Source organism: Lolium rigidum, chromosome 5 (assembly GCF_022539505.1).
Source record: "Lolium rigidum isolate FL_2022 chromosome 5, APGP_CSIRO_Lrig_0.1, whole genome shotgun sequence".
Classification (NCBI taxonomy): domain Eukaryota; kingdom Viridiplantae; phylum Streptophyta; class Magnoliopsida; order Poales; family Poaceae; genus Lolium; species Lolium rigidum.
In genome coordinates, this window is record NC_061512.1 from 263,940,949 (window position 1) to 263,954,182 (window position 13,234).

General features: G+C 45.9%; 1 protein-coding gene across 1 annotated transcript; it reads right to left on the reverse strand.

The window, feature by feature from the left end:
• Positions 1–7,645: 7,645 nt before the first annotated feature.
• On the reverse strand, positions 7,646–9,445 carry LOC124657591 (probable E3 ubiquitin-protein ligase ARI7). Its single transcript, XM_047196118.1, has one exon. It carries the CDS (start codon positions 9,443–9,445, stop codon positions 7,646–7,648), a length of 1,800 nt encoding a protein of 599 aa, XP_047052074.1.
• Positions 9,446–13,234: the final 3,789 nt, after the last annotated feature.

Sequence of the window (13,234 nt, forward strand, 5' to 3'; positions counted from 1 at the left end):
GTTCTTTGTTTTGAAAAAAATGTAGAATGTTTATTTAGTTAAAATAGTATAACAATATTCACTAGATTGGATAAACGATAACTTGAATGAGTGCATCCGTAATAGAATCCATATAGTATTTCGAGAAAATTTTAAATTGCTATATGGTGCATTTGAGGCATCCAATGTTTAAATTTTCTGATGTATAAAGTGATTGTATTTTTCAGTTCTTCTGTTGATTGTGTACACTTAAAAGGTCTGATTATGTAAGTAAGGAAAGAAGTGACATCTGGTTTCTTGAGAGAAGAAAGGAACATTTGCTATAAATCTAACTGCTTACTTGCTAATGTAAAAATTCTCACTTAGATTTGGATTCTGACTTTTGTTATGTACTAGTCTCTTAAGGAGCAAGATGTCTAAATCCTGTCATTGGTATGATGCCGTCTCATGTTACTCAAGTTCGTTTTTCTGTACTATTTGTTATGCAAACCTGGGTGGGTATCTGAATTTAACTGAATCAGAGTTAAGAATGTAACATTATGGGAGTGATTTGTTTAATACTAAATCAATGACATACCGTATTTATTTTCATACAAAATTGTACTTGCATGTTTGTTGTCCTTTTGCATATTGGTATGTCTGAAAACCAAATTTGAACTGAAAGCAGAGTCACACTTTAGATAACTTTCATCTGTTGGATAGCGGATGTTTCAGTTTGAATTTATCTATATGCCTCTTCCGCAGCTTGATGTCGGTTGAAGTGTGCAGGCTCATCGATTTCTTGTTTCCCCGTTGCTCATTTGTGAGGTATGTTCTTCTTTGTTCATCTTAGTTGCATGCACCTTTCATTATATCTAAATTTGACTAACGTTTTTAGAGCTTTTTAGATGTTCCATAGAAAATACTTTATCTACTTGCATGGTCATTTTTTATGCTCATGTGTTGGCTCTATCTTTTTTTTTTAAATGCGGTATGCTAATGCTAGCAGGTTTCTTGTTTAGCATGCTTCCTTATTCCACATAAACATTTTTTAAATCATTTCTGTACATTGTTTTGCAGAACACTGATTAGATTGGACTTTGCTTGGTACATTATGGGTGAGCAATCGTTTATGAGCAAGGATGGTAGCTTCTGATTAGAGAAAATGACCAAGCGCTCACATGCATCATGATGTGTGAAAAGGTTGACTTTTCCCTATTTCCTTGATTTGTACAAAATTCTGTACCCAGGTCGAAGTATTCTAATGAATAATTAGCTTAGTGGCATAACAAATATGGCAATGCTTCATCCCTACACGTACTGTGTAATGCTTATGGTCATTTTTTTTCATTTGTACGTTGAACTATGAACCTGTGATACTTCATTAACAATAGTGTTATCCGGCCTATTACTTGTATTCTGAACAGGTACCTCTGGGCATAAGCTGTCCTTCGAGATTCAGTCAACTCCTCTATAGAACAAGGCTTCAATGCCAAGGAGTGGTATAAGTTTACTTATCAATAATTTCATCTTAGACATGCCAGCTTAGTTGAGAGTTCACCACCTAGATCTCCTTGAAGCAATAAATTGGTATTTTTAGTTTTACATACTGGATACAATAGTTTGACATCTTACCTTCGTTATTGCTAGTGAAGTCAAAATTCAGGGTATTCTTGTACACTTTCTGCAAGGGAAATTAAATGATTAAGCTCAGAACCCAGTCTATGTCCATCTAGGTTCAGTACATCCAAAGACCATTTATAGCTAGCATCATTAGAGAGAAATCACAGCTTTGACATTTTATCAGTTAATATTTCCTCTTTTCTTGTGGTCTGCACCTTTTGTAGTTCCCCATAAATTTTATTATTTTCAATCACATCACATTATATACTACTTGAGCACCATAAATGATTTTCAGACTGGTACTAATATGTTTATGTATTATTTTGCAACCTTAGATTCAGATGCTGACTCCAATGAATTTTTGTGCATGGTGTTCTGGTCGTCCTACCATGCTTACTGAGGATGTTGGGTCACATTCTATGGTAAGAAGATTGATTGCTGTCAAACTAGCTGTCAGGGAGGATAGGATTGTTGTTAAACTAGTTTATAAGGAGGGTATGATGTTAAACTAGCTGATAAGGAGGATATGCCTATTGGTGTTGGCATTGGCATGCTGGCATTATTTCCTAGGCATTGATTTCATGCAATGCTCTACTTCCGGGGTTTATATGGATATTCATTATCATGAACATGCCCCGTTCTTATGGAGGTGACGTCAAAAGCAAGGTTCCTTTGAGGTGTTCTCCTGAATCTGCAGCTAACTGGTTTTTTCATCCATGTATGCAGTATCTCCATTCGGTTGGACATCCATCAGATTGCCTACACAACAATAGCTATTGAGTGCTGACAAAGATAGCTAATGATCTGCTCCCCACATTTTCTTGGAGCACACACATCTGTCAGTTGCTCATGTGGATCTTCAGTGTGTCATATAAGTTTGTAAATCAAACACCTGGATATCGTTTTATTTTTATTAAGAAGGGGTAATCAGTTAGAAGGGGTTATGAGTTTTATTTTGTCGGTGCTTAAGTTTATAGCTATATTTTCTAGCTCTAGGTGCATTTCTTTCATTTTGGATGTAGGCTTCCCTTTTTTGCTCTCCTTACGTATGCATAGTGACATAGGTTATATTTCTTACAGCGGACACCTGTATTTTGGATTGATGAAACTTGGAAAAGCCTGAGGTTATAGCAGGTTGGGATCACAAATAATGACAGAGGTGAGTCAAGCAGAGGTGGGAGCAAGTAAAACAGACCATGACCTGCGAGTCAGTGGTTGTGAAGGTATTGAGCAGTTTCCTGTGTGGTCACCATTCATAGTTTATTTTAGCTTCATAAGGCATGTTACTTCCCGCATTTACTATTGACTTGATGTAACAGGACAGGGTTCTAAAAATTGATAGCACGATATTACTAGGTTTTCAAGTATTGCATTCATCTTTTGTCTTTTGAACCGTGCTATTTCTCAGTTAAGTTCATTCATGCTACATCATGTTTGTTAAGTATCGATTTCCTCCTTAGCTCATGGTTCTTAAATCCATACATATTGGAGCTGAGCATGTTATTTCCCCATGGCAAATGGAGCATCACAATCTATTATCTTTCATTATTAGTTATTAAAACCGAATTGCTGTTGCTAAAAGACTACGGTGTAAGAAAAATGCATGCATCTATGGTACACATTACCTCCAGCTGTATATATAGTGTGTGTCAATGCATCTGTCATCAGAGGAGTGTGCAATGCTAGCTGAATCATTGATTTATCTTTTGCATGGTTAGGAGCAGGACTAGCCGTGTTAATGGCTCAGTCGTCCTGACGATTTTCTGTAGTGTTTCTGTGTTTGGACACCAGCAGCAGAACACGAAAATTGTTCTTATATGATCGCCAATTCATTCATTCGTTTCTTCCCCGAGATGGGATCCACAATTGCATGGGTTGTGCAAATCATAGAATTTTTTTTTTGACCTCAATCAGTCAATTAGATGGGATGGTTTTGAAGATTGTAGCGGTTCAATCATCGACCTAAACTTGACCTGGAGTGGGATTACAGCAATGAAGGTAAGTTTCTGCCAATCGATGCATGTGTTGGTGTGTTGTGGGATCTTCATATCTTTTCCTCTCTGATTAGTCCTTGTTCTAAGGATGGAAATAGTTGTGCCGAGGGAAGCAACGGCAAATGGCGGTCCTGAGGGTGGAGGTGAAGGAAATGGCCATGTTCACAACAGGCACGCTGAACGGAAACCAGTTTTGATCTTTCGGATGAAGCCTGGTGATCAGGGGGATACGCGAGCACCCCTTCTCTGCTCGACATGTGTCTAACGACGTTAGCACTGTGTGCTATTAATAGAGGAGTCGCTTCTTGCGATGTGGGACAAAGGTACTTCTGTACCTTTCTGGAAGGATGACCGGAACGGTACAATACACATATATCCATGCATTTTCTCATATGTTCAAGTGAGGACAACTCGGTTGCTGAATTTTGTTCCACAAAAGACATGAGTGGGAGCAGATACACGAGTTAGTAAGATCTTCATTTGCCTGACACTTTCGACAACTCTTATTTATATATAGTGGATCTTTCTCTTTTTTGCGCGAGAATCACCGAGATATCTATACCTCTATATCAAGGTTACAGTTACCCAAAGAATCTTTGAAATACAAACTGCTATCAAGATATCCGACACTTGGTTCTCACTCATGTGGTCTACCTCTAGCCAAAAGAAGCTCTAAAATACAAACTGATACCCATTTGGTATTTTAGATGTTTATATTTTTATCTATTATAAATCAGTTAAACTTAAATAATTTTGTAGGATAACATATAGAATACTAGCTAAGTGCCCGCGCGTTGCTGCGTGTAATAATAAAAATACTGCTGAAGGATTATATGCCAACATGATTAGAGAAATTATATATCGTGGCTCTTTATCAGATACAGTAGAGGGAACTGAACTTTCATCACACGTAGATGCCACACAGTGAACTTCATCACACCTCTGGTGGAGCAACTCGCATGCAGCAACACAAAGCGAAGAGAACATGGCACTTGCTTAGGGCTTGCCCTCACCGGTGTGGCGCACAAGGTGGATGGTCGATGGCCGCCTAATTCTGGTTTTTTTTGGACCATTAACTGTACCTTGCTATCCATATTGAGAAAAAATCACTTTTCCTTAAGAGACGGGCAAAAACAAGGTACGTGAATATTGAGTTTTTGACATCGCCATGTTGTTGCCGCTTTCTGTGCCTTGATGTTGTTGTTTTCTTTTCTGTAGCGACTGATCCCGTTGTTCCCGCATGGCATGGCAGCACCGCCTGATAATTTAAGTCACGAAGTTGTGCCTGCATAAGCATCGAAATAGCGGCTGAGGCTCTGCCTAATTTCCCCTTACTTTGACCCTGCTAGGACCGGATGTAGTCCACGGCTGCATGAGTCAAGACGGGAGTCCCGGCACAGACGCATGTCGCCTCCGGTATCTTGTAGAAATTCTATCGAGCAATAGAGCACGAAAATCTCAAATCCAACTCCACTGCACTTTATTCAGCTTAAGGACACCCACGATGATGCCATATTTGTTGCGGTGGTGCCAGATTTTACCTCTGTCCTTTTCTCTCTGAGAGAATGCACCAGCATGACATCTAAAAAAGACGCGCTCCTCCGTAATCAAACAACCAATGCAACTCCAACCTTTTCTCCACCACTAATGAGATCTGAATTAATTTTTCATGAATGTCGAGCACCTGATTCACCGGCACAGATCCGTTTGGCCATGGACGCCCCTTGCCTCAACCTACATCCATCCATCACCTAATTGACATTATCTTGCTTCTCTCTGGGCTAGGCTATATAGTTCTGGCAGAGTAGACAACTTGAATTGTTCAACAGCATGGAATTCATGGTCCTTCGGAATTCAGTACGTTGGCGCGACATGGAAACCCAGTACTGGATGCTCGTCTCAAAGACTACGACGCTAGGACGGCGGGACGTCTCGGGCTACCGCGAGCTCTCACCTCTCAGAGAGAAGAGTAGAAGACGATCGGATGCATCTATTTTTCCGATCGAAGTCGGCCAGGCTGACGTTTCCTTGCTGACGTTTCCTTTCTCAGCGTAGCGGCCGCACGGAGCCCATGGGCCTCCACAGATTTTGCAGAGTCCTTCCGATCAGACCCGGAGCAGTACCGTGTACGAGGCCGATCCTTATTCCGATGAGATGAGATCAGAATACGACCGATCTTTTTCCCGATAAATCAACATGTCCGAATCAACATAGACTCTTGTCACGTACGACGTACGGATTGTGTGTTATGATTTTCTCACGGAGCAATCACCTAGGACGTACGACGTACGGGTCCTATTGCCGTTTAATAGTAAAGATATTAACCAAGTAACATAATTACAAACAAACATATCAAAATGTAGATACTTATCTCCACATTTTTGAAAGGACGTTGAACAAACCTAGAAAACCCCTAGCAAAACCTTCCGCTTGGAGGTTGTTGTTGCATCGCCCAAGGTGAGAATGAAGTCATGTAGAGCAGTAGCCGATTCATCCACACATCTGAACCATTCTGAATTAATAAGCATTTTTTAAACATAACACATTACGCACAACTTTAAATTAATAAAGCTACCAACGGGTAGAAAGATGCTGAGGAAAACAACAACAAACACTAGAAAGATTATAGTGCAAACAAGATAAAACAAGACACGCATCCTACAAACTCCTAGGTCTTCAGACATCGAAACATTCGTTGATCAAGGTAGATGAAGTGAAGCGGAGGAGGAGGACATCACATCATCTGAAAGAACATCATTATCAGCTTCAAACCCAGACAGACTGCGGTAACCCGTGGCATCCTAAGAACCACACCGCAACCACCGGTTGACATTTTTTCAATAAAGGGAATATATTAATATCGCGAAGATACCAATTACATCTAACCTCTACAACAACGTAGTGTCCTAATAGCAATACGGATACACACAACAAAAAAAGAAAGAAGAATTACATAAAAGAAACGTCCCGCTACAGTGACCAATTCCTTCCAGCAGCGAACGAACCACCACCAAAATAACACCAGAAATCCATCTACTCCAAAAACGATGCCTTCAAGAAGGAAACAGTGCACAAGCGTCGTCATCGCCCTGATCAAAGATCATAGGTTTTCACCCTGGAGAAAGTCCGCACTCCCAAAACAATGCCTTCAACAAGGACATTGCCAGGCACAACTAATTAAGGCCAGACCTTGGATTTTCACCCTGCACCCTTTTGCCCCCACTTGCCAATTCCGCTGCCCAAGTCACAAATCACGAAGCCAGCCTCACTTCACCACCACCAGGACTCATAACTCCATTGCCAATCATCAGTTCTCAGCTTCCATGCCATTCTCCGCGTCTAGCTTTTCTGAAGGCAAAAAAATAATTTTCTGAACATTGACGCAATACATTGTGTGCACCACTACGCTCTTCCCTCTATTTCACTCTACATAGGTTTAAATATGTCCGAACATGTTTATTGATAGTGACATAGTACTCCCTCTAGAAGAATTAGATATCCCAGATTTATCTAGATTCATATTTATTTATACATTAAAATGCGTCTAGATATTACGTATCTACGCAAGTATCTACGACAAATAATTTACAATAGGAGAGTATACGATTTCAGTCAAAAAGAACACCATTCTTTTTACGGTTTTGCTATATCTCAGTCAAATGAGATTTTCTTAAGTCTAAATCACTTACAAAAATGTGCTTTGAGTTGCACTTGTTAAAAAAGTGCAATTGCACTTTTCTGACAGAAATGTGCAACTGAATCGAGTTGCACTTTTCTTTGAACTGTAGTTGCACTTTTCTGAGTTGACTGAGACTTAAGAAAATCTCAGTCAACTGAGATGTAGGCACACCTTCTTTTTACGGTGCGATGACAACCACCCAAGGCTCAATAAGAAAGCGGCACTAAATCTTGAAGGTAGCAGGTTTCCATTGGAAGAACACTTTGTCCCATGAAGGCAAAAAAAAATGATTTTCTGAACATTGACGCCATACATTGTGCATTTTCTTCTGTATTAAATCTAGACGCTGAATTACACATGTCCACAGCAAAACCATAGCTACAGCCTACAATCAATCTTCATCTTCTTCATCAGTAAACAAGAAACGTGTAGAAGCGACAGGGTCGGCGCGTTCGGCGGCCTTCTCAGCGGCCTTGGCGGCATTGGCGATGGCATTGGCGGCGGCCGCCGTGGTGTCGACCTCCGAGAGGCCGTCCCGGAAGGCTCTAGCCAGGTTCTCGAAGTGGTCCCTGGTCACCATCGTCAGCCTCGACAGCTTCTCCCTGTACTTGGCGTAGTGCTCCGGGGCGGGCGCCTGGGGGACGAGGTCGCCGCTGTCGCTGTACACGGTGGCGGTGGCAGTGGCGACGATGTCCACCCTCTCCTTCTCGGCGCAGCCGTGCAGGCGCTCGAGCGAGGTCTCGGCGTCGGTCTGCAGCATCTGGAACAGCTGCAGCTTGGCCGGCTCCTCCACGAAGAAGCCGAATGCGTAGGTCCAGCGCAGCATCCGGCGGCACTCGGCCACCTGCCGGTACGCGTCCTTGAGGAAGTCCATCTCCGTCTCCAGCACCCCGAACGCCGCCGCGACCTCCTCCATCTTCCCGGTCTCCGCCGAGCCCAGCGCCGCCAGGTCGTCCAGCGCCTTGCTCCGCGACCGCTCGTGCGCCGCCCACCGCTCGTAGTAGTGCAGGTACCGGTCCACCGAGGCCTGGGCCTGCTGGCGCCGGACCTCCTCCGCGCTGAACTTGCCCTCCCGCTTGGCCGCCTGGTACCTGTTGCACTGGTAGAACCCGCCGTTGTTGCTGTTATGGTTCTTCCAGGAGCCGAGGCAGAGCCAGCAGAACTCGTGCCGGCAGGGCGGCGAGCACGTCATGTGCATGCACCCCTGGTTCTTCTCGATGGGCCGGCGGCACTCCGGGCAGTGCTTCGTGTTGGCCAGCACCCAGTTGGCCGTCTCCGAGTCCGACCCGTTCTTCACCAGCCACGCCCGCACCGTGTCGCAGGACACGGGCCGGTGCGCCTCCTCGCCGCAGCCGAGGCAGAAACCGTAGCCGCACATGCAGTCCGCGTCCAGCTGCACCGTGCACCGCTCACCATCCAGAAACTCCACGGCGTGGTCGCACCCGGGCGCCGGGCACCACCGGAGCTTCTTGCTTTCTTCCACGTACGACCGGGCCAGGAACTCGGCGTACCGGCGCGCATCGTCGGGGTCGGCGACGTCGTCGACCAGGTCCTGCACGACGGCGGCGGAGCAGGACGTGTCAGGGCACCGTATCGACAGGCAGCGGGCGCCGTCCTCCACCGCCGCACGCACGTAGCCGCTCCAACAACCGCAGCAGTAGAAGTGGGCCTGGCACCCGGCGGACCGCATGGCGCCGGCGGGGTGGACGTCGAAGCATATGGCGCAGGTCAGCGGCGCGGCGTTGGCGGACACGCCGGAGCACGAGTACTGGGGCAGGCCGACGGCGTCGCGGACGCGCTGCTCGTTGGCGAACCACCCGTCCTCGACGGCCGCGGCGCTCCACTTGAAGTGGCGCAACACGGCGGCGGCCAGCGCCGGCGTGAGCGCGACCAGGTCGGCCACCCTCGCCGCGTGCTCCTCCTGCCGCGCGCGCACCGCGTCCATGGTAAGCACCGCGTACCGCTCCTCCCGCTCCCTCCGCTCCTCCATGACTCCTTCCTCCTCCTCCACCGACTCGTCCTCTTCACCATAGTCATCATCATCGTCATTGTACCCCATGGATTCATCACCGTCGCTCTCGCCGGGATCGCTGTCGTTGGAGGCGGAACGGTAGCTCATCTTCTCGTCGTCGTCCTCCGCCTCCTCCGGGCTGCTGTAGTACTCCTCCTCGTTGTTCTCGCCGGACGCCATTATTGCTGCTCTGTGCGTGCGAGCGAGATCGGCGAGCTGATCGATCTCGGACGTGCGCACGATACAACGGGCTGGAGGTGGTTCTTGTTGGCGATGGATCGAGGGTCTGGTGGCTGGATCTCTATCATTATATTGTGGCCATGACGGCCGTCACGAGTCGGGTTAGGGTTCCGTTGATTTGATCTACCTGTATATATATGGATCTCCTACTCGGACTTTGATTAACAACAAACTTGCACCGCGCGTTTCCGGCCGGGTCTCACGGGGTTTACAGATTCAATCTCCGATTCTCCGTGACTAGCTAGGGGCGAGGTCGGTTCATCTGATAATAACACGTATTCTCTTTTTTACATGATGAACTTCGTATTCTTTGGTACTACAAAAAATTGATCCAACATAGGTTTAAGGTACTTATTCGGGTGGAAGCATTTGCCCGTTATTTGGTCATTATGGTTATGTAGAAACGGTAGTGTTTGACGATAAAAAATCTTCTCTTCAGCGTATGGATAATCGTGACCTTACTTACGAAGTTGTCTATATGCATGGTTCGAGAACACGGCGAAGGAACTTTTTATCTAACATAGGTGGCAACATAATCTTAGGATTGGTCCTTCACCCGTCTTAGGAGTTCATGCAGTTTCATCATGTCTCATGTATCGTACTTTTTGTTGGACGTAGTGTGTGTGGTGTGCGGATGTGTGCATCCTAGTTATGCAGGGACCGAGTATAATTTTTAAATATTTTAAATAATAAAATGCACTTTATCGAAAAAACAAAAAATGATTTTCTCATTTATAAAAATTGATCATTTTTTTGTTGTTATGTAGAAATACCTTTTTTATGAAAAATCCACCGATTTATTAATAATCATTAACAGTTGTACAAATGTTCACCAAAATAATGAAAATTACAAAGTGGTATTCGGACCACGTAGCGACGACTACATACACTAGTGCGACCCGAAGGCAAGCTGTTGTCTGCGCCCCTCTATCAGTTGAGTTGAGGGTGATTGCTTACAACACTTGTCGCGTTCTAAATTGAAGATAGGAAGCATGCCCGTTTGTTGCAACAGGGGATGAAATTGAAGTCACGAGGCATACAAATTAACTTTTCATTGGTACTGCGATAGAGAATTATTCAAATTTGCATTTCAAACATTTTATAAATTATGTACATAAGCGTATACAAATGCAAAAAAAAAAATTCTATGTTCAAAGGCACAAAAAGCACACAAATTTCTCATGTACAAAATATAAAACATACAGAAAAAATCTGTACACTCTAGTACGTACAGAGGTACACTAGTAGAAAACAGACCTTTCGTCAGGCCCCTTTGGTTCCGGCGGTGTCCTGGGCCGGGACCAAAGGCCTGACCACGTCGTCTCGAATCCACCCAATCGTACGGCATCCATAGGTTTCGGTTCGTTAGGACCCATTTGTCCCGGTTTGTATCCCAAATCGGGACTAAAGGGTTTTGCGGCACGCTGCGCATGTGGTACCCCTTTAATCCCGGCTGGTGACACGCGCCGGGACTTAAAGTCAAACGCTTCGTTCCCGCGGAAGCCGATCGTCGCGCCGCCATTACTGGCCGGCGTCGAAATCGAGCGTCATGCGGGAATCTGAGCCGCCGGCGCCGGCGCGGCCAGCCACGGGAATTGATCACCCTGCCAGTCTATATGATCTGGCGAATTCTATCATCAAGAAAAATCTTGAGAAGAAGAAGAGGAAGAAGTACAAGAAGAAGGATGCCACACAAGGAAAAGAAGATGAACTCATATTTGGGTGGGCCAATGTTCCATTAAGCTACGAGCAAGTGCGCTATGCCGCGCTGGACGCTCGTCTGGGATTCAAGAAGGCTAGGAGTTATTGGAAGCTAGTTGGCTACTGACATACGCATCCCCAATGGACCTCCCGAAGAAGGTACCCGGGGTTTACTGAAGGCCCACGACCCGAAGATTACAAAGCCCGGAAGCCCAATAAAGCGTCGATATGGAAGATAGAGATATATTAGAATAGAGACTTGAAATTATACGGGACGAACTCAAAGAGTCTCCCGCTGTTTGTAACTTGTACATCACGAAACCCTCGGCTCCGCCTCCTACATAAGGGGGAGTCGAGGGAGAAAGAAATGATCGATTTCATCTTTTAGCAGTCGAGCACCTTTTCGACTGAAACCTTCGAGATCTACTTGCCCTCTACTTTCCACGAAACCCTAGTCTACAACTTGTAGGCACTGACAAGTTGATACCTTGTCAACTGGCGCCGTCTATGGGAATTAGAGGCGACAAGGAGCTGATCTCGATGGCACGTTCAACATCGTCCACATCTTCGGTGGCAAGCAACACGATGGACAGAGGTAAACAGATCAAAACTGGTCTCGTTGATTTTGTTCCTCACCCTCCCGCCCGTGTGGATGCATATGCCTATCTGGAGGAGCCAATGGAGACGACGTTCGGAAGTTTCCACTTCTGCGTCGGGAGAGAAGGATCACATCGCCTAGCGGCACCGATTCGTTCGGGACCGTTAGCGGTTGGTTCCGATTTCTCGGGATCATCTTCGTCAATCAAGTCAGACGACGAGGAAACTTCGTCGGCAAGCTACGTCAAGCCCGCCGCCGGCGGAGATCTCGCCAATCTGTTCGACGGGATGTCTTTCGGGTCGTTCACGGACTCCGATCTGGACAACGACTCTGAAAGCATCGACAACTTCAATTTCATCCCGCCGATCTGGACCTACCGAAGAAGTACCCGGGGTTTACTGAAGGCCCACAACCCGAAGATTACAAAGCCCGGAAGCCCAATAAAGCGTCGATATGGAAGATAGAGATATAATAGGAATAGAGACTTGAAATTATACGGGACGAACTCAAAGAGTCTCCCGCTGTTTGTAACTTGTACATCACGAAACCTTCGGCTCCGCCTCCTACATAAGGGGGAGTCGAGGGAGAAAGAAATGATCGATTTCATTGTCAACACAACCCTAGCTTTTAGCAGTCGAGCACCTTTTCGACTGAAACCTTCGAGATCTACTTGCCCTCTACTTTCCACGAAACCCTAGTCTACAACTTGTAGGCATTGACAAGTTGATACCTTGTCAATTGGTGTCGTCTATGGGAATTAGAGGCGACAAGGAGCTGATCTCGATGGCACGTTCAACATCGTCGACATCTTCGGTGGCAAGCAACGCGATGGACAGAGGTAAACAGATCAAAACTGGTCTCGTTGATTTTGTTCCTCACCCTCCCGCCCGTGTGGATGCATATGCCTATCTGGAGGAGCCAATGGAGACGACGTTCGGAAGTTTCCACTTCTGCGTCGGGAGAGAAGGATCACATCGCCTAGCGGCACCGATTTGTTTGGGACCGTTAGCGGTTGGTTCCGATTTCTCGGGATCATCTTCGTCAATCAAGTCAGGCGACGAGGAAACTTCATCGGCAAGCTACGTCAAGCCCGCTGCCGGCGGAGATCTCGCCAATCTGTTCGGCGGGATGTCTTTCGGGTCGTTCACGGACTCCGATCTGGACAACGACTCTGAAAGCATCAACAACTTTAACTTCATCGACAAATCTACTTCTATTCGGGAGGTCTTCTCCAATCGTTACGACGGTGTCACCGACCCCGAAGATGAACACACAATGCCAACATACCACCAAGTCTGTGCAATCGACGAGTCGAGTCGCCAAGAGGATGAAGCATCAGAGGCTTTCGATGATTTGGGAAATCCATACATCGATCCCGCTGACCTCACGCGAGGATTGGGAGGCTAGTACGTCGGGCCTACGCCTCGCCA